Source organism: Filicampus tigris, chromosome 21 (assembly GCF_054856515.1).
Source record: "Filicampus tigris isolate MCC_2025a chromosome 21, RoL_Ftig_1.0, whole genome shotgun sequence".
NCBI lineage: Eukaryota > Metazoa > Chordata > Actinopteri > Syngnathiformes > Syngnathidae > Filicampus > Filicampus tigris.
Genome location: NC_141237.1, coordinates 11,091,498 through 11,113,128, shown reverse-complemented (window position 1 = coordinate 11,113,128; position 21,631 = coordinate 11,091,498). Strand labels below are relative to the sequence as shown.

Here is a 21,631-nt window from a genome sequence, read left to right as displayed (position 1 = left end):
CTGACAAGTGAACATTTTTTTTTAGTTTGTGTACAAATTGGATGTAGTTTAATTTTCATACGGTTGACAGTTCTTTCGACAAGCTTAATGGATAGTAATAAAAAGTCGTTCTTCCAATTCCATGTGATTCCTCTAGACACATGCAATATATGAATTGGACTGTAACTACGGTCACAGCAATGCTGTCAACCCGCCATCATAAAGCACAATAAATCTCACAGTGTTTCTATTATATTTTGAGTCATGGCCAGTGTGCCTTTCCAAAGATGGCTAATTTAGGCATGCAAGCACTGGCTTGGTTGAAAGTGAGGGAGTACTTTGGAGCTGGTGTCGCATGCAAATATCGAATTTACAGCCAGCCACAAAGGAAGTGGCAGCTGATCATTGTGCTGACAGCTGTAACTTAGAAAGCCTGTCAGCCGATCCCTCAAACGTGGGGGGAGTTGCAGTACATGAGGTGGGACCTGCTACTTAGTTCACATACCCGAGTGTAACGTTTTAACTTTTTTAGTTTTTATTTTTTATTTTTTTTGTTTTAGAGAATATTTTACATATCACCTGACAAGTATGATTTAGCAGGATTCATTATTGAAAAAGTTATTTGGAAAAAAAACCCAACTTGATTTGGACTTGAAAATGTTTTGTGTTTTTCAGGTGTTTCCAAATCAAAAATGAAAGATAACCGCTCTTTTATTAATTTGACAGTAGTTGCTTCAGTGGTATGCCGTTTGATTTCAAAACTAGTTTGTCATCAATTTTGTTGCTAAAACTTAATCGTAATAGTGGTAATCTAATGCGGTGAACAGCGCTAAAAAAAAAAATTGTTTACCTACCCAGGCATAGATGTTAGGCTTGCAACATAACACTCATGTCGCCAGAAGATATTTGATAAAATAAATAATATACTCTCCAACCTGAAGCGGAAAAAGACCCCTCACGTCCCTCTGCCCTTAATTTAATTTTTTTCTATATTCTCAAAAGATCATTTACTCTGCATTCATACGCATTTTTTCCATTCTTGGTTTCCACCAGTCAGGCTTTGAATGGCACAAAACATCTATTTAATTATACTCTCGCTTGTTGCTCCTGTGGTTTCGCATTCCAATCAAACCCAATTAAAACGGTGCAATTCTTTCATTGCATTGCCTGTAATGAATTGCTTTCACACGAAAATGACCTACCTGATAACATGTACGCACACGCATATCAATGCTGGTTTTGTTTGCAGGTGACGGCCATCACCACCAGCGCAGAACATTGTGAGCAACAAATTACATACAGCTGCCGTATGTCCAGACTGCTGAACACTCCAGGTATGGAATCGTAGTCATCGGAACTTTTGTGTATCGTGCTTTGATGTTTTAATTCGTGAGATTACGGAAAAAGGGCTTTTGGCAGTCAAAGAGTTGCAATACTTGCTCACAAGGTGATGAGTTGTTCCAAATCAAAGCATAAAAGTCGCCAACCCATTCATTTTATATGCATTTGATTTGTATGGATTTGGCCACTGTATAAAATGATCAGCTTTGAGTCAGTTTTTGTTTTATTTTGATTAGCAAGTCAGTGTCTCTTATGAAAAAGAAAAGATTTTGTGTGCTATGTAGTTGTAACCAGGTTTTGTATTGTGGAAGTGTGATCCTGCTTGAAAGTCAGCTACTTTTAAAGTGTGTTTTGATTTTTTTTTTAAAAAGAAGAAAAACGGAATTAAAGCAACATCTTATTAAATGTATTTAGCGCATTACAGTCTGTAACAAGCATCTTGTCAGATTCACTTTCCACTCTCACGTATTTGTAAACAGAAATACACGCAGGCATCACAACCGAGCACACAAAGACCCACTGTAGGGAATTGCTTCATAAAGACAAAACACTGCAGCAATTAGAGGGACTGAGAGGATAGTGGGTTTGCTTGCTGTGGGTGTGTGTGTGTGCGTGTGTGTCTATTCTTGATAGAGTAGGTAAAAAGAAATATTGATAGGTGTGTTTTATAGTGCGCAGTTTCAACTTTACAATTAACCTCCATTCCACAAAGGCATTAAACCTGTCAATGACCAAAAGACACACAAATACACACTATATTAATAGGGCACTCTTTGTGTGTCAGACACGTGCACACACACACCCACACACCCACACGCAGCCCTTCATTGACTAGTTTACTCCTAATTCACTACCTTGTGAGTCGGGGAAATCCAATTACCAGTCTACAGTGACTGAAAAGTTGTGCCAGGAAAAATCATTTACCCAAAATTTCCCTCTATAAATTAGCTGTCAGCTTTCATCAAAAGACTAAGTCGACAGCATTTCCATTGTGTACCTCAGGCATGCATCGACACACATACACACACTTAGACTTGTTATTCTGGACTCTCATCTTCTACACTGGGGAGTACGATATTCTGGTGGTAAACCGAGCGTTAAATGGGAATTATGGTCTGCCGCTAGTGACACCTCTCGATTAGGACCTTGCAGAAATACTTGTAATTGTCATACCCCTCCTCTTTTGCCCGCACGTGCCGGACTTGCATTGCAAAGACGCGTATTTGCACACATTTACTGGGGCTTGTCTTTATTGTGGGTGGGATAATAAATGGAGGTACATAGACACAAGTCAAAGCCATTGTATTTGCTGTAGTCATATTTCCTGTTTGTTTGCACTTTCTTATTTGTTCCCCTTTCTACTAGTATCTGATTTAGATAAAAAGATCAAACTAAAATTGCTCTTTCGACACCCTGTAGCAACATTTGTACTGTAGTGTTAGGAAGTCTTATGACTTGTATGAACACTGTTTCGATTTTTTTTTCCCCCAATGCAAGCACATTGCAGGGGGTAAGTGGAAACGTTTAATAATGTATTTCCAAGGTGATAAATAAATAGTATCACTTGTTTCATAAGCCTGTCAATAATATGGTACGCGTGCGTTACAGCTTGTTTCCTCGGGGTGAAAATAACCTGTGGCCAAAATCAATCGCAGAGCTGGGCATTCCCGTCTGTGACGGAAATTCCGTCTATCTGACGGACGCCCGTTTAGCTGACGGTTGACGAATGACATATTAAAATAGACATAGTCGGAAGCCAATGTATTTAATCCGTCTTTCCGCTGTAGTCCGTCTCTAGGTTATTTTTTGCGGCGAGGCTTGGATGGCCGCGGTTAGGAACAATCCTGAGTTGTTGCTAATAAAGTTTGCAGTCGGAATTGCTGAAAGAAGCCCGTTTAAAGTCAGAGGAAGACCGGCTCATGGGCGGGTACTATCCCCCCAAATAACAAGCAAATAACAGAAAACGGATGACGAATAATGGACGCTCAATTTTTAGTCAAATGCCCAGCCTTGATCAATCGGCGAAAACAGCTGTGTGTCAGCTTAAGTGTCTCATTAAAGGGAAGTCAACCCAAATAATTTTTTTTCAAGAATATGTTCTACGTAGACTCACTAGTTGAAACAAGGCATTCTGATAAATATTGTGTTTGTGGAATAAGAGTTAATCCACCCATTTTTAGCCATCTGCGGGGGCAGCCATTTTGTCACTTCTGTCGATTGAAAATGACATCACAGTTGCTCAGGTAACGACCAATCTCAGCCCACCTGTTTTTTCATATTCGTACGCGTGCAGAATATGTTCTTGAAAAAATATATGTTGGGTTGACTTCCCCTTTAAAGCTCAGTTGACTGCTGAAAGGAATGTAAAACTGCAATAGGTATGAATATTCTTAGGTGTTTTTTTGTTTGTGACATTTAAGGTTTAAAGGGGACTTATTCAAAGGCGCTCCAGTTTTTTGTGGTGAATGTTAAGAGTATAGATAACAAAGGCAGGATTAGTCCTTGTTTTGATTATTTTTCCATTTAAAAACCAATTTATTTTCAAGGTAACATTTCTTTTTGTTTAATGTGAGTTAAAAAGAAGGCAATGCCTAAGAATTAAATGTTACAAATTAATTAGATGAACTAAAATAATGTTTGTGTACCAATCTTTTGGGCCTACGCAAGACGGAAAAGGTTTAGAAGGCATTTTCTTTGGAAAGGAAGCGACTAGCTAAGTCAGCAAGCAAAGCCCTTATGACTGGTGAGTGCACCGCCTACATGTTGGGATTTTATGTCACAAAATGCTTTAACAGCTCGTCTGAACTAAATGCCACCCCATCCGTTGTTAAAGCACGGCAGCTCAAGGTGAATATTCTCAGACGGAACTGATCTTTTCATCTCTCTTTTCTTCACGCCGGGTGCCAAATACTGTATCATTCAAGTGTCAGTGGTTCTTTTCATAAAAGGTGTCAGTCTAAATCAAGACGTACTGCATATTGATTTAATATTGCTCTGATGTGTCAGCAGTGTTCAGCCACATTTACATCCGGTGGTACCATTCCATTCAGGTCAATCATTTAACACAACAGTACACCGTGTACTTCCATTGTGGGATGAGTAGGCAGAGTTGTAATAGCTGAGTAAACTACATACAGTAAACAGCTTGTAACCTGCCATCGGTAAAAATCGAGGACATTCAACATTTCTACTCGGCATTTGTGGCCGTTTATCATAAGAAGACCAGCTTTGTTTTAGTAAAGCTGCATGTTGTATATGTTGTTCTTTTTGTGGCCAAAGCTGATTGTTCTCTGTCAACCAATTGAAGGGTTTTGTGTTGTCCATTCTCAACACGGAATTAAGAATTATTATTAAGAAAGAAAAAAAAAAATACATATGCAGGGTTTGTATTGTTGCATACAAAAGTGACAATGAAGCTCACAGATGAATGTGTGACTAATCTGTTTTGGTGTGACAAGCAGAAGGTGATGGACGTTACTGGAAGTTAATGACGCTCTTGCGCGTATGCACTTCAGCTCTCACTTCTGCAGCACTGCACTCATCCACTTGTTTATTGTTTGCTCTCACTTGTTTTCGTGTTCATTATTAACCTTTTCAAATGCGTGAACAGGCAGTATTCCAAAGCATTCTCGCTCTTCCTGCAAGCTTTTATATCGGGAAGCAATCATCACTCTTCAGCTTTAGGAGTGAGTCCAAAATGAGGTTCATTTTTAGCCCACACAACCAAAAATAATCATATAATCAACATTAAAAAAATAATAATAATAAGACATGGTTGACACTTGGAGGTTTATAGACCTATTCATAAAGTAATTAAAATGTGATTGCATCCCTCAAAATATTTTATTCCATATTAACCCTAATACTAAGATCCATAAAAATAAGTTAATTTAGCTTTTAAATAAAAAGTCATGTAATGTTGACAGTGAGCACAAATGTTTGTGTACTTGACTGTTGTTCCATCTCGTCATGAAATTTCATGAAATTCAGCCCGCAGCTGTTGCTTTCTATTATCGCGTGATCCCAATGTCAAATCACACTTGTTGACTTGTGTGTTTGCATTGAGTCTTGTAGATACCCCAATGAGCGTGTCATTGGCTCTGAACTGTTTGGAATGGTATCATTAAGTTTAACTATCCCTTTATATTTGCCGTGATATCCATTTATGTTGGCCTATTGGGGATATACATTGTTGCACATCTTTCATTACCCGACTAATGTTCTGGTTACAGTGTCATTAATTTGTGAGGGTACTTCAGGCGTGAAGAAAGGTGGGGGCAGAGAGGCGAGCAAGCGTTAATACTGAATATTGAAATAAATGCAAAAGGGAGGGGAACTATTAACGGGGTCCTCGGGCATATTTCCCAACTCCCAGCATCACCGCAGTGCCCGCCTTCGTCCATTTACCCATTATTGGCAAGAGGCTAATTAACATGACTCAGGCAATGCGACCAATTCAGGGCAGAGGGGACATGGGGGTCTTCTCCCGCTTCGGGCTGGAGAGGAGAGTAAAGGCTTTATATAGGCCAGCAAATGAACAGATGGAATTGGCTTGCAACCTTTCTGCAGTCTTGTGTTCACTGCTGCTGCTGTCTGAAGGTGAATTTGTTACAAAGTTTAGCCAAGAAAGAGAGAAACACTGAGACTCGTCACACAATATCACCCGAAACATTTGCACCGTGCCGTTTGCTGCTGTGACGCGTCATTGCTCGGGATAATGCTGTCATATGTTGTGTCGACAGACTTGTGTGTCCGACTCTGCCTTGTTGTTGTCAGTCTACCTGAGTGCAGCGATTACTGCTTATAGTCACACGGGCCCAGTGTCGGCAAAGACTGTGCTACACTTTACACAACATTAAGCTCGCGCCATACAGAGTTTGCAAGGGCAGCATCTTGCTCTTACCCCCACCACCCGTCCCCCTCGGTTTTTATCACCCTATAGGGATTTATCTCTTTTTATTTTTTCAAGTAGTTGTCTTCCAAGATTCTTTCTCTGTATCACAGCAACAATTCGATGGGTTTACAATGCAATCTGGCATAAGTGGCTCGTGGTCGATGTGGGTCGAAAATCAAACGATCCGTCTTTTTTTCAACTCTTTCTCTGTTTCAAGTTATAGTTGTAAGCCGTCAAGCTTTCAGAGATGACTGCTGATTTGTCAGTGCAAGAAACCTACAGTATATATTAGGGATGTTCCGATCAGGTTTTATGACACCGATACCAATACCGATCATGCATGAGTGAGATCGGCCGATACCGATACAGATTCCAATCACATGTAATATCTGTATGTTTTATTATTTTATTTATTTATTTATGGTGACTGCTATTATGCAACATTATCTGAAAAAAATAGACAAATGATTGCCGTAATTTTGACAAAAATCTCTCTATATTTTCAAAAGCATGAAGAAATACAAAACCGTTGCTGGCACAATACAACAATTACTCAGTCACAAAGATAACTGAAAAACTTAAATTTACCAGCTTTTAATAACACAGTTTTTAACAGATCAAAATAATCAGCAGTCTCAAAAGACTTAATTATGCAAAAAGTCAAATAAATAACATGCCACCTAAACATTGCATGGTTCAGAATCAGAGTATACTCAAAGTAGGAAAAATAGTCACATGCGGGCTTCACTTGAATAAACTATTCAATGAGTTCCTAAATTGAAGCGACTCAGGAACTTTGTCTTGTGCATAGACAAACTATCTTGTGCATTTGTCAACGAGAAAAAAGGCACTGTTAATCTTTTAATCTCCCTGTGGTAATAATAGCACTTATACTGCGCTGTGTCCGCCTCGACTTTATTCAATGCAGTGAGCCTCGTAAACTCGTAGTCTCCCAATTGCTTGTTCTTCAAATGTCGGATTAAATTGGTTGTGTTGAAACATTTGGCCATGCTCCCCTCCGCGAGGTACCTTTTCACGGCATATACAATATTACAAGACGCAAACTCCACACACACTTGCTATGTTCACACCAACTGCGGTGGTCGGAATATTCGATCAAAGCCTTTTATTGCCGATCAAAGCCTCCGATCACCCGCAGCTCATGCTTCGCAGCCTTGTGTTGCGTCCCTCCCCTCTGCTTGCAGCGGAGGCGCGGCTACGTTAGGTAGCCTTTCTGGCGGCGCGTTTCAATTGGAGCCAATGTAGCTCGTGCGGGCGAGCGCGGTTGCGCGAGTAATGCTTTTAGACGGAGGGATGTCGTTGCGTATTAAACAAATCAACTTTTTTGCCATTTCGTCTCGCGGCAGCCAAGCATGAGCTGCGGGTGATCGGATGTTTTGATCGGCAATAAAAGGCTTTGAACGAATATTCGGGTCGCGTTATTTTTCACGAAAATAGGCCGATCATGATCGGTGCCCGATCGATCGGAGCATCCCTAGTATATATTTGTGTTGACGCAAGAATCCTGTTGATTTAAAAAGACGTCTATGATCAAATCAGTGGGTTAATGTTGCCTGCTAATGCAAATTTTTTTTCTATTGAAGGATTTTATTGTAGGTGACTTATATCACTGCATAATTGCAACACCTTGGTCTCCGTGGGGTAGGGCTTGAATGACTGCAGATTGTTTGTAGTCGACGCCAATGTGCTGAAAGTCAAGTCAATTTCGACTAATCGATGACCTCATTTATATATTTTATTTTTTGCCAGTCGTCCATTTGCTGCGCTGTTCAGTTGGACAGGCCCTGCCCCCTGACCTGTTCATCCAATGACATGACCAGATACCTTTTTGGCTTATTTACTGACAAATCCAGACAGAGTTGGTAAATATTCAGCAACGATAAACTTCATATCAGTCAGATACACTTATCCAGGCAGCTAATGCAGACGTACTGACTCACAAAAGCAATTTACCATAAGTCGTTAGTAATTGGCATTAGCGGCTAGTGACTAACAGCTAGCTGCAATAACCATTTGCCCAGGGCGCTCGGACAGGGAGCATGACCACAAAAGCAGTGTAATAGATGAATCTGTACACTTTTGATGGCGACAGCAAAACCCAGTTGCATTTGTGACCGATCCGTCTTTAACAAGCCAAACTTAGGTAAATGTGCCTTTTTGTCGTCTATTTTTTTTTTTAACAAATTTTATGGAACGCTTACTCCTGAACAGCCATAATCATGACATCAATTTGCCCACTGATGTCTTTTTCCAAAATGACACTACTGCTCATAAATTGATAAATTATTCCATTGAAGGCTTTTTCTACAAATGCAATATTCATCTGAGTACCGCGTTTTAGACTAGTGGGGGCACATAGATCATATTACTGCAAATAACGTTTTTGAATTAGGAAGCCAAGAAAGCTGGTGATTCTCATAATAGGTTGACATTGTTGAAAATACTTTTAGTTCATGCAGTGTGCATCCAGGCTATTATTGTCACTTTGCACTGTTTACATCCAAAGTATAACACGAGTCAATAGAAGAGCCCACAAAGTACCAATGAAAACTCTGAACAAATTGTAACACTGTGCACACATTATTGTTAACAGTGTAACGATTTTGTGAGTCATTATATGCATTTCAATACAACATTATGCAGTGCAGCCCAGTAGAAGTGGTCAAGGTTTTTCATTTAATATGACACTAAAAAGATGCGCATTGCCACCTATACAATCTAAAGCACATAGTGAAACACAAGCACACAGCTCAACATCCATTCAAATAAACAGAATTTTACATAAATCATGCGCTCTATCTACATTTTATTTGTTTTTTTTTCTCTTTTGAGCCTGCGGCTTCTCTCTTGTCTTTCCTTCGATCATCCATATCTTCTGATTTTCCTGTGTATCCCATCTATTATGTGAGACCCTGTGATAAAGCCTGAGGATCAGCCTTGGGGGCTACATATACAAAGGCTCCACTCCTAGAAACACACACACAAGAATAAACTGAGTTCCTCTGTTCACTCTCACTGACATTAACCACTGTTAATTATTAGCGAATAACTATTATTGCGCTGGTGTTCGCATGCTCCTGATATTACAGCGTGGAGATCATCGCCTCACTGCAGCATTAAACTTAAACCCCCCTTCGAAAAACCTTTGCATGGTTAGGGCTCACATGGGTAAGATTTCAGACCACTTGCTGAGTGATAAAATGATCTACTCTGGGTCTCTGTTGGGAGATTCTTTTATTAATGGCTGCAGAGATTCTGTAGGACAAGTACAAATTATTTTTTTCTAATGTCATATAGCCTATATATATATATATATATATATATATATATATATATATATATATATATATATATATATATATATATATATAGGCGCCTCCATTTTTAACTCCATACATATAAAATCAGAAAGAATATATTAAGTAGTGACATACTTTCGACTAGAGAATTGGCTTTTTTTTTTCTTTTTACTATGCAATTATGCACAGGCTTAATTTAATTCATTTGTTTCTCAGAAAAGCTCTGAAACTGTATGGAAAATAATAAATTTCTTCCATGCCTATGTCTGTATCTTTTAAAATCAAATGGTGACACTTTACAGGAGCAAACTTGCAGATTTTGCATATTGACATCATGTCCAACCATTTTGTTGGCCTTTATCCCAAATCCCAAAATACACATGCAGCTGTTCAGACTGCAGAACAAGTAAAAGGGCAGCTTGGGAGAAGAACAAATAGTCAAAATAGTGCATCGAGCATGCTGATGAGAAGAAGTAATAGAGAAAAAGTGCCACAAAAGACTTTTGATTGATGCAGAGTGACAAAAAAACAAATGGAAGAATGAAAGGAGAGAGAGTGCTGGGGTTGAAGCAGATTAGTTTGTTTTCTGCAACTTGCCCTTGACACTGAATGATATGTTGCTAGCAATGTGCTAGAAAGTCTTGACACACACCCCAAACAAATACATATTGCCCTCAATGATATTGACTGAGCTTTAGTCACTTTCACTCGTACGCACAGCAACGCACCCAAACAAATGTTCATTAACAATTAGCCATATGGCTGGTTGAAAGATAAAATGCATCAAGAGAAAAACTCTTGAAGTATTTATAATGTTGTCTCACTTGTAAATTGTTGAGTGGCTGATCTCAATTAGAAGATCTTGGGCCATCCCTCGCCAGCCATTAATTCTATTCAAAGTTGCCAAAGTGTAGTGCATGACCGCAAACTGGTCATCAAAGTGTCGTTTCCCTGATGGATCACTCGCGCAAAAGACATTAATTTACATACAGGGTAATGGAAAGCCTTTTTACCTGTCTCCTTCCTTACCCTCGCGCTTTTATATGTCATAAAACATGTTTATTGTCTTGAATCTGCAAACGGCCCAGAGTCTGCAATGAGTGCGCCGCAATCACTGAAGGCAGTGAACACAGCTCTCGGATTACAGCAGCACATTAGACCAGAGATTAGACCAACTGGAAAGAGACCAGGAGAAAACCAGCGGAACTACCATTCTGTGGCACTAATGATGCAGCACACAGAAGGCAGTTGATTATCCACATTGACCTTGTCAGGGGCTTAAAAACACATGGAAAGTTGGATGGGGGTAAACTTCCAACAGTTTATAAACAATCATGTAGACAAGTGTATGTACGCAGGATTTAGTCAGATTTCACATGAAAATTATTGCATTGTTATTACAGAAAAAAAAAGATATGCCTTCATTCTTATTTTGAGCCAGGGGTCACCAACCCCTTTTGAAACTGAGAGCTACTTCTTGGGTACTGATTAATGTAAAGGGGAACCAGTTTGATCTTCATCACAACATCATCATTGGCTCGACTTTGCGAATGAACATCACGACGATTGTAGATCTTTGTGCCTTCGTTTTTATTTTAAGACAGGGGTCACCAACCCTTTTTGAAACTGAGAGCTACTTCTTGGGTACTGATTAATGTAAAGGGGAACCAGTTTGATCTTCATCACAACATCATCATGGCTTGACTTTGCGAATGAACATCACGACGATTGTAGACCTTTGTGCAGTGTCGGCAGATGTAGGTCAGATCTGAGTTTGAAGCTTTAGAAGCAGCTTGAGCCTTGTATATCCTTGAGTGAGTTTCTAAGGTTGTCTTCATACTGTCGAACGGCCTTTCGGTTTCAGGGGACACCCCTGAAGAGCAGCAGCCTTTTTCGTTGGAGTGGTCTGCTGGGCAGGGGGTATATCTGCTTCGGATAAAAGGAGGTTTGACAAACAAGTGAAGAGGGCCAACTCTGCCCTGGGCTGCTCCCTGGAGGATGGCTAAACTGCCAACCATGCTGGACAGCCCTACCTGCCTCTTCCAGGAGAGTCTGAAAGCACAAAACATCTTCTTCAGCTCAGATTTTTACATCTGTGCTGTGTGAAGCAGAGATTCCTGCTCCTTCCTGCCTGCAGCTGCCAGAGTGTGCTGTACAACCGGAACATTGGATAGATGGATAGATTGGATTGGATAGATTGGAGAGTTTATGCATGGACAATAGCTTAGGTTTCTATTTTGTGCAATGTGCTTCTTCTTCTTGTATTGTCGTACTTGCTTTTTTCTTTTATTTCCTATATCCACTATTGGTGTTAAAATTATGCAACGTTCCCCATTGTGGGACCAATAATGTCTTACCTTTAATGGTGTGGCACCAGATACCACTGTCAGAAGCCAATCAGACCACTGCTACCAATCCATGTCAAAGGTACTCAGGGACTTCTTGAGATGATATTTTCAATGTTTCTTTGGTACCCCTCTGGCATGGTGGCTGGTGGAGAGTTCGCCATACATGATGACTTTTGGCAGTCAGTATTCATCTATTCTGGAAACCTGCCCAGTCCACCACAGCTGATAGCCCAGTAGCATGCCTTTAATGCCGGAGACTTTAGCCAACTCAAGGAACTTGATATTTGTGGTACCTAATGAGATTCAAGTAGGTGAACTGCTGGACTGACTTAAGGTTTATTCCCCCAATGGTGATTTGGGGTGGATAGTATTACTCCTGGGGGGCAGGCTGGTGGAAAACCTTCGTCTTCTTGAGATGGACCTCAAAGCCGAAGATCATGGCAACATTCACAAAGCAGGATCTGATGTACTGTACAGCTAGCTGTGTGTCATCATCTGCTAAAAGAAGGCCAGCCTGTCGTGTTTTTTTTTTTTTTGTGAGGACTTGCAAGCATCGTTGGTTGAACAGACTGTCGTCCAGATGATACCTGACTAAGTCATCAAGGTCTTCAGTGGTTAATTGAGCATCAGGCTGGAGAAGATGCTGAAAAGAGTCAGTGCCAGGGCACAACCGTACATATTCATCTTCATGTTGGTGGATCATCATGTCCGGGACTTTTCGGTGGCAGCTCATGAACTGGGCAATCTGCCTCAGTCCTTTCCCACTCAAAGCGTTGAAGGCTTTTGCTAGGTCGATAAATGTTGCCGACTGACTCTTGTCCTGCTCTCGGCTCTTCTCTTGGACAAACACCATGTCTGTTGTGCCTCTGTTGGCTCCTAAGATGCGCTGTCTTCTTAGAGGTGTTATTAGGTGAAATAAGGAACCAGCCTGTTAAGCAGAAGCAAGGCAAGATCTTGGCAATGGAGAGAAAGGTAATTCTCTGGTAGGTGGGACAGTTATATTTTTTCGCGTACAGGGTGATTACTAAATTGCATAAGTCATCAGGTAGCTTCCTCTGCTCCCAGCATCTATCAATCTATCTCCTACATTGGTTCACATGTAGCATACCACACCTTCTGTTCCACAAACATACTGTACAGTATTTATTGTTGGTGTTGGTTTTCATTGAAATGCATTAAGAGTGGGCAAAATGCTGCAGTGTAGGGTTTTCCACTGATATCCATATATTTTTAAGTGGTCCTGTTTTACGGAAGATGATAATGGTTCACATGGAGTTTCTGCAGCTCTAATTACTGTCACAGTCAGACTCCCTGATGTGTCAGCATTTGCAAAATAAACAGCGCCCATCGGCAAGGAAACCTGAGCAATAACATCACTGCAGGTGGACATGAGCAGGAGGCTTTCATTTGGCTTGACGACAAAATTCACAACCAGGTATGCTCAAAAGCGACCTGCATTCATAATAAATAAATGTGTTTTCCTGCTTTTTAAAATGCTGTGGGCCAATTCGATAATGGGCATTTTTTATTAACAATAATACATAACGACCTCACAGTGGCACAGTGGAAAATTTTAAAAACATTTACTCTATATTTGAGGTTTTTAAGCAACTCCAACCAGGATATAGTCACTTTGGAGTCTTGTGTGAGGTGAGGGAAAACAAGGACTTTTCCCAAGTACTTGACTTACTTCAGGCTTCTCTCAGTGTTGGCTTATGGTTTCAATGATAGTGTTATTTATTTATTTATTTATTTATTTATTTATTTATTTATTGAGGTTGCAGAGAATTCTCCAATTACCTACAAAGGTTTTTTTTTGCCATATTGTCCCCTTGTGGGGAAAAAACAACAGGCAAACAAATGAGGTGGGGTGGACGCAAAATATCTGTGCTCTGCCTTGTGTTACAGTCCCAGAGGGGAGTAACAGTTGGGATTGTGATCAAATTGCCGGAATAATGTTACACAACAAAAACAAAACCAGGGCATTAGCGTTGTAATTTTACAGCTTTATATAGAACAAGCATCGAGTGACGTCGGGCAAAGTGTCTGTGAGTGCTGGAACTCAACTGAGGCAGGAATCTCAATTTTGCGCCACTGGCTATGTTGACTAAATAGTTGTGTGCCAACAGGCTCATGCAGCGAAGAGATAAAAGAGAGGAGGAGATGCTGTGATGCTCATTAACCCGCTGGAGGGGAAACAGCTGGATCACCACAACCATCTGCAACGTGTTTCCTCTCTAAACAACACTCTTTAGCCTCATCTCTCACATATAGACAAAAAACACCTGACACACATAGCCCCAATCTGTCTGTTTCTTTTTTCTTGCCGCACACAGACCTCTCTGTCTTGCTCTGCCTTGCCTCATATGTATCATCATGAAACACACACATACACACGCTGAACCTTCTCGCCCCCTCAAGTCCTTAATTTTCCAGCTGTGTAGGCTAGCAGTACTGGGCACTTTGTCGCTGTGACAAGGGTCACCAACCAAGGGAGGGAGAGCTCTCTGTCTCCTCCCTGACTGCCAGAATGACTGGAGCGGGAGGCGAGGGGATGCGAGGGCACCCACGGTTGCACCAAAGAGGGGTGGGAGTCTGCGAGAGGAAAGGATGGAGTGGGGTCAGCTGGCCAGCTTCACAGGATGGAAGTGTGGATTAGAGCAAGGCATTATGGGATTGAAGGGGGTCAAGTGAACCACAGTGTGATTGATCACGATGCTGGTGGGTGAAAAAAAGAGTTTAGAGGGGGCAGGTGGGGCTTGTCGAGAGCGGCTTTTCGTCAGGGGGCAGTGCTCACATGCACGCCCATACACACGCACACACGGCAGCACAAAAAGATCTATTTTATATGGATGGATTGTTGACTAAATGTCCAGCAACAACGGGGGGATTGATAAATAATGGGCCTTTTTCATGAGTTCAAATAATCCCTCTCTGAATGTTTTGAACTCCTTTTTCCATGCAAGTTTTGTATTGAGCAGAATAATGCTCAGCCTTTGCAAAGGTCTATGTAACTTGACTTCCCATAACTGCATGACATCAAATTCTATTAAAATAATGTGCAGGTGTGCTCCAGTCTTAATTTCCATGCTGGTGCAAGGCTCATTTAGTGTGTTTGGGAATTTGGCAGTCAGCTCTGCGCCATGCTGGGCCGTCTGGCATACTGAGAGCCTTTAATTTGACCCACACCCCGGCGCACCTGACAATTTTGGGAATGAAAGTATACTTAAACCCTGCTTGAACCATGTCTAAGTATTTGTGTAGGTAGTGTAATGCAGGCAGATGGATGTCTTCATATTTCATTCATAAATATGACAACAACGTGCATCGAACTCTCTGAATCATGGTGGTGATCTGTGATTGCCATGGCTAAGTCTGCTTGTAGTTTCTTATGAACATACTTTGTACTTTGCATGCTTCGAACTCCTGCATGGACTCGAGCAAATCAGTTTCTGCTTCCGCCATGTCAAGAAATGCGCGCCTCTCACATGCCGATTCTAAAGGGAATGAGAAGAGCTACTTCGATTGGCTGCAAATAGTCAGCTCTGTTCACGCCCACAACGGCGCAAAACATCCATTTCTATGCTTCTGCAAAAATACCAACACTTGATGTAGCCCGGCCATGTGCACAGTTAGACCGTGCTTTGTACCAATCTTACCCTGGACACACACTGTATATCGAGCCCTCCATCAACAATGTCTCTGCTGGTCCTGCACTCAATTTTGTCTCAATTGATTCAAAACATAATTAATCAACAATCAATTCCACATAACTGACTGAATGCTTAGCGATGACTTCAATCCATTACTATGCTCATCCCTAGTGCCTAACACACTCAAAAGAATACAAAATTCAAAGTTGCTTTTCACTGATGCAAGTGCTTTGCATGCCATTTACACATGAATGTGCAGGCATAATACAACGGGATTTTAGGCACAACAAAGGTGAGAGCCGCATACAGCGTAAGATGCCCTGCACTGTACTCTGCGCTGCACTTTGCTGCCGCAACATAAGTACTGTCTTAAAGCTGGAGCCAGTGGTGATTAGAAGATGCGTTGATGCTGAAAGTAGTTTTCTCACATGGGCAACTAAAAAAACAAAACAAAAAAAAAAACGATTACCACAGCATTAAGTAGAGCTGCAAAGTATGCGAGCCAACATAAAAGGTCTTACAAAAGTAGTAATTTGTTGTGATTGACACTCGAATGATGATTGTTACATTTGTGATGTAGAACTACTGTATGTTTTTCTTAAATGGATTTTGTCCTGTCCATGTTATTGAAATACATAATTAAAACAGACCTTAGTATGATGTCGTGCAGTTCTACACCACTGCAAAATACACCACACTGATGAACAGATTGTTAAATTAATGCAGGCAGTAATTTTTGTAAAGGCAGACTTTTGACAACAGCTTTGTTGGATCTCATTATTTTCAGAGGAAGTTGCATAATGTGCTCAGTGCACATTTATTATTATAATTATTTTTAGTACCATGACAACTCGCATTATTTTTTTTTTTTTCATTTAAATCCATTTGAGGGCTTTGACTTCTTGCTGGGCGAGAGTATTTGTTTGGCTCAGGATGTTTTTTTCCGGCTTTGTGAAGTGGGAAATGACAAAGCATCACAACAGTCAGATAGACATTCAACATCCTGTTACAGTGTGAAGCCCAGCCTGACATTTTTTATTTTTTCTTTACATTATTTTTCCTTTACACCGGCCCGGTTCTCAGCAGCATTGCACAGCTACAAAAGGCGAAGGCATCAGCACATAACTGCTGTGGTAGAAAAACTTTTTCTTTTTTTTTCTTTTAAACTGTAGCCGCGTGTGGGCGCGCACAAAATATGTTTATCAAGACTTGAGCATATATTGTGGAAAACTTGGGAGCACTAAACAATATTAAATAATGATGATGGAGAAAATGCAAGAGAAAAATTTAAATGGCACTTTAGCAGAAGTACGACTCTTTATATCTGTGGTATCTCCCACTGTGGCTCTCTCTAGGGGGTTATTGCGAAACTTGCGTTTGGTAGAAGGTCACTGTCTGCTTCGGAAGGGTTTCCCATGGCTGCATTTTCCAAGGGACATTGGAAGTGATAATTCTTTTTCAGGGTGCATGACAGGACTCATACTTTTCTGTAAACTGTGATTAGATTCACTGCATGATATGAAGACACCTTGCTGTGCGACTAAGTTCGGCTTTTAGCAGTGTTCCATTGGAGCGCAATCACATTCCAAAAAACACGATGTGACCTTCCGAGGAGCTGAGTTTTTAAAAGGACACACTTTTCTACTTAACTTTACGGCATAGTCCATGGTTTTAAAAGTACTTCATTATTTGCTCATTCACACTTGCAGCCATACAATGACACTGTAAATATCAGCATCGCGTCTTATAGTGCACTTAAGCTATCAGTGGTTTAATGACAGGTGCCGTTACAAGTATATACTACTCTCCAGACGTCTTGTGCCGATTGTTCCTTAGATTTTCCCCTGCATGGTGTTCCATTAATCTCTCCAATATGTGTAATGAATGGCCACTGTCAGTATAAGCACTAAACTATTTATTCTTTGTATTTGATGTTCATGTATTTTCGGACTACTTAAAAAGCCACACTCGATTGCTTTAACTCATTCACTGCCAGACATTTTCAGACCCTCTTTTACCCTAACGTTTGTAAAAACTATAAATAAATTCCTGCGATTGAATGGGTGGACTGTGAAAAGACCAGTAAATCCGTCGATGGCAGTGAATGTTAAGGAAAAGTACATTCGTTAGTCACAATATTATGTACGTCAATATTATGTGCGTACATTTAAAATGGTATACCTGCCCTTTAAGCTGTACCAATTGAAAGAATTGAATTGATGAAAATACCAATTGTTGTGATGATGTTGTACTTCATTCATCGATATTTGCTTTTCAATTTTCTTCAACAGAGAAAAATACTTTAGCCATACTCAATGTTTCTTTTCCTTCCTCTCTGTTGTTAAGCTATGGTGGAGAGCAAGGGTTTAGTGTCTGTCGACTTTCCAGGAGGATGAGGATGGTAGAGGAGACAATCATGCCCACCTTGTCACCTCCAAACCACCCTGCTTCATCTCAATAAGCCTTCCCTGTCTTCCTTCAGCTCCCGTGTCATGTATTTGGAAAGATATGTGTGGCAACGTGTGTGTGCATGAGTGCCTCAAATGAAACAAATATTTTTGTCCGAGGCTGCAGAGGGAATACGAGAAGTAGTCCATCCATCATTTTTCTGTACTGCTTATCCGCACTCGGGTCGCGGGTGAGCTGGAGCATATCCCAACTGACTATGAACAGGAGGCGGGGTGCACCCTGAGCTGGTCGCCAGCCAATCACAGTGGGAGAAGTAGCGTGTGGTAAAAATGAAACCAGATTGAGATGTGGAGAAGCTGAGCACATTTTCAGGGGGATACAAGATAGGTGGAGGTGATTTCTGAGCCCTTTTTTCCTCATCAGTTCGGCTTCCAACGTAACAACTGTGCACCGAGTAGAGACAAAATAAAGCAGCATGTGTCAAAACAGAGTTGGGAAATAACTTGTTACGCAGCGTGGGTCGGCATTGGCGTGAAGATTCCATCCTCCTTTCCTCTCTCTGTATTTTGAAATTTGTCTCATCCACTGACATCCGACCGAAGCCAATCTTATCATCTTGGACATTTCTAATGATTGTGCCATGCTGAACTTATGATCGCTTTCATTTGAATCAACACCAACATCCATTCGAATTTTAGCACACACTATTACACTTCCTGCTTCCTGCTCCCTGATATTGTGACTGCCAATTTGGATTATAACTGTCAACACTAACACAAATGGTTGCCATTATTTCATAGCCTGCTGCATATCATAGTAGCACCAAATGGGGCCTCACTAAGAGATGCAGGTCCAGACAAAACTATGCTAAATGACATGCTGGGAGTATAACGGTCTTAAAAAAGCTATAAAAAGGTAAAAAGGAATTATTAAAAATATGAAAGATGATGCCCAAGTGGTTAATACATCTGCCTCACAGTTCTGCATTTAGGGGTTCAAGTCCTGTTAGGTTAATTGAAACCTCTAAATTGCCCAAAGGTGTAAATGGTTCGTTGTCTATGCCCTGTGATTGGCTGGCAACCAGTCCTCACATCTCGCCCAAAATCATCTGAAATAGTCTCCAGTCTCTCACCCACTAACCTATTGAGGATAAGCGTTCCAGAAAATTGATGCATTTAAAAGAACACCAAACAGGTTCTTACCAAATTGACTATACATTTTAAATAAATAGATTTGCCCGCGAAGAGATTTTTCTAAAATAATATATAACCCAGTACAAGAATTCTGAATTCTGAAACATTTTCGAAGAGTATTTATAAAAGCTAACTTTGACCAAACCCAAATCTCTATCTTAACTCTACAAAGTATTTATTCTAAAAGAAAATATGTTTAAGACATCACATTTACTCTTTTATGGAGGCCTTCATGTTCAGGTCTTTTCACTTTGGAGATCGCCAGTTCTGTCTTATTATTTTAATCTTACAGTTAGTGACAACGTGTAGCTGAATATTTACTATATTTACTCGATTGGAGTACAGCTGTTCTTGCATCATTCAAGTTGGTATCCCATCTTTTATTGCCATCATATATGTTGCCACGAGCGCTGCCACGAACGCTGCCACAAGCAATTATTTTGCTCGTCGACAAATCAGCTATAGTAGTCTTAGCCTCGGATCTTATGTAAAGCGTAGGATATTGCACCAGCAACCAAACGCTGATCTTACATCAACCATGATGATCTTACATCTTGAATTCTTGAATGTGTTGAAGGCTTTATTGAAATAATTTGAGTTCTCTTTGGAAAAAAAAAAAATCAGCATCAACATTTCAATAATTGATGTGAGATACTCGTAGTTTTGCTATTTATTAAATTGCGGGTGCCGTGTAAATTTCTTATGAGAGCAGCCGTGCAGATGTTTTATGTGTTCTATATCTTTTATTTTCAAGTGTAATTTAGGATCCAGTTTGGCTTGTTTTGTCCAGAGGCTTATGAATTTTATCCAGAGTAAACAAAAACTTTACTAATATAAGTTTTGCTCACCTCTGAGGGCTCGGTTAAGCGTTCTATATTGTTGATTTATAGGCAATCAAAGCAGCTAATTATTTTTAATGAAGTCAATTTGTGTCTTCCGTCATCCCTAAGGTTGACAGATGCCGTCTCCACTGCCAATAGTGTTTAACTCTGTCACTGTCGACTAAACGGCCCAGCGTGTATGTCACTATATTCATGAGCTTGCACTCATCAATGCATCTTTGGCGTCACGCGTGTATGCGTCCATGAACAGATGTCAAGGGATGGCAAAGCGACATCAAGGTGCATCCTCGCCACCCCAAGGAGAACCATCACGTGTGCACTGCTGTTAGCTTTTCATTCATCATCCATAATCTTCCTGGGGATTACATACCCATCTGGGAATGTGTAAGCTTTAGGATAACCAAGAATCACGTCCGACAAACGATCCTTCTCGTATAGCATCACTTCCCTCAGGCGTTAAGTGAAAATTGTGTTTTTTAGTTTGCTGCGAGTGCTTTGATGCATTGCTGTAATTCAGCCAGCGGCTGTACCTACACTGACAATATCATAGGACCATGATTAGATCTTGCGTTACACCCAGGCACGCGGCGCATTATACAAACTGATAATAGTTAATATACTGTATACGTAGATGTGGTCCCGCAGGGTACGGAATTAATTTGTTCCATGACCCTGTTTGCAAAGTGAAACTTTCCATGATAACCATGATATTTCCCATTGAAATGAATGGAAATGAAAGTGATCCGTTTCATCCCTAGCATGAAGTTATGTTTACCTTATTTTCATCGGTGTGTGGCTAAAAATAGATACAGAGAAATATAGAAATAAGTGAAAACACACGTTATTTTGAAGAAATAACACACTTAATAAACAAATGTTATTTCCACTTGAACTTATAGTTATAGGAGATGAAGAGGAGGAGGACTACAGCTCCTCTCGTAATGAAGAGTCTCCTTCCATAATACAAGGGATGATTCACATTGTTTTTTTTTTTGTTTTATCTGTCTCTTTCCTAATTCACTAGAGGATTTTGGCACAATAAACCAATCCAGGAAAATGTGTCTTTTTCTTTACAAAAAAAATTATTAATCCTAAATGGAACATGACATTGTCATTCAAAAGATTAACTGCTCTGTTGGCCACAGTTTTATTAGGTGATGCTTTTCAATGGCAGCACTTCACTCAATTTCTGCACATTTCTTTTTATCATCCTTTGATGAACACTCTTCCTTAATAGCCCTTGCCTGTTCAGAAGGTAAAATTAAGTTAAATTAAATTAAAATGAATGTTCTTCCTGATTAGCCCTTACCTGTATATACTCTGCATCTCAACAAATTGCTTTGTGATAAACCTTTTACTCTGGTCCTACACCAGCTCCTCCAAGCCTACAATTCTGCCCACAGACACTATCTCACTTGCGACTGCCACTTCCTCATTATCGAAGCCCTATATGTCTCTCTGGCACATAGTGTAAATTGGCAAAGGTTTCTTCCAGCAGACTGCAACATTCTATAAGAGACTTCACTCCAGGCTTCATCAATGAGATTGATGCAATAGAAGATATAAAATTGCTCCGTCCTAAAAAAAAAAAAAATGTGCTCAAATCTTTGTCCTTTAAGACATGAAAATTCCTTTAAAAAGGTGTCTTGGTG

General features: G+C 40.4%; 1 protein-coding gene across 3 annotated transcripts in view; it reads left to right on the top strand.

Annotated features, from left to right (window-relative positions):
* cntnap2a (contactin associated protein 2a) overlaps positions 1 to 21,631 on the top strand; it is a 248,014-nt gene that overhangs the window by 161,062 nt on the left and 65,321 nt on the right. For all 3 annotated transcript variants that reach the window (XM_086021181.1, XM_086021180.1, XM_086021182.1), the window contains one exon: positions 1,229 to 1,313. In XM_086021181.1, coding sequence (XP_085877307.1) covers positions 1,229 to 1,313 — 85 coding nt within the window. The remainder of the gene's footprint in view (positions 1 to 1,228; positions 1,314 to 21,631) is intronic.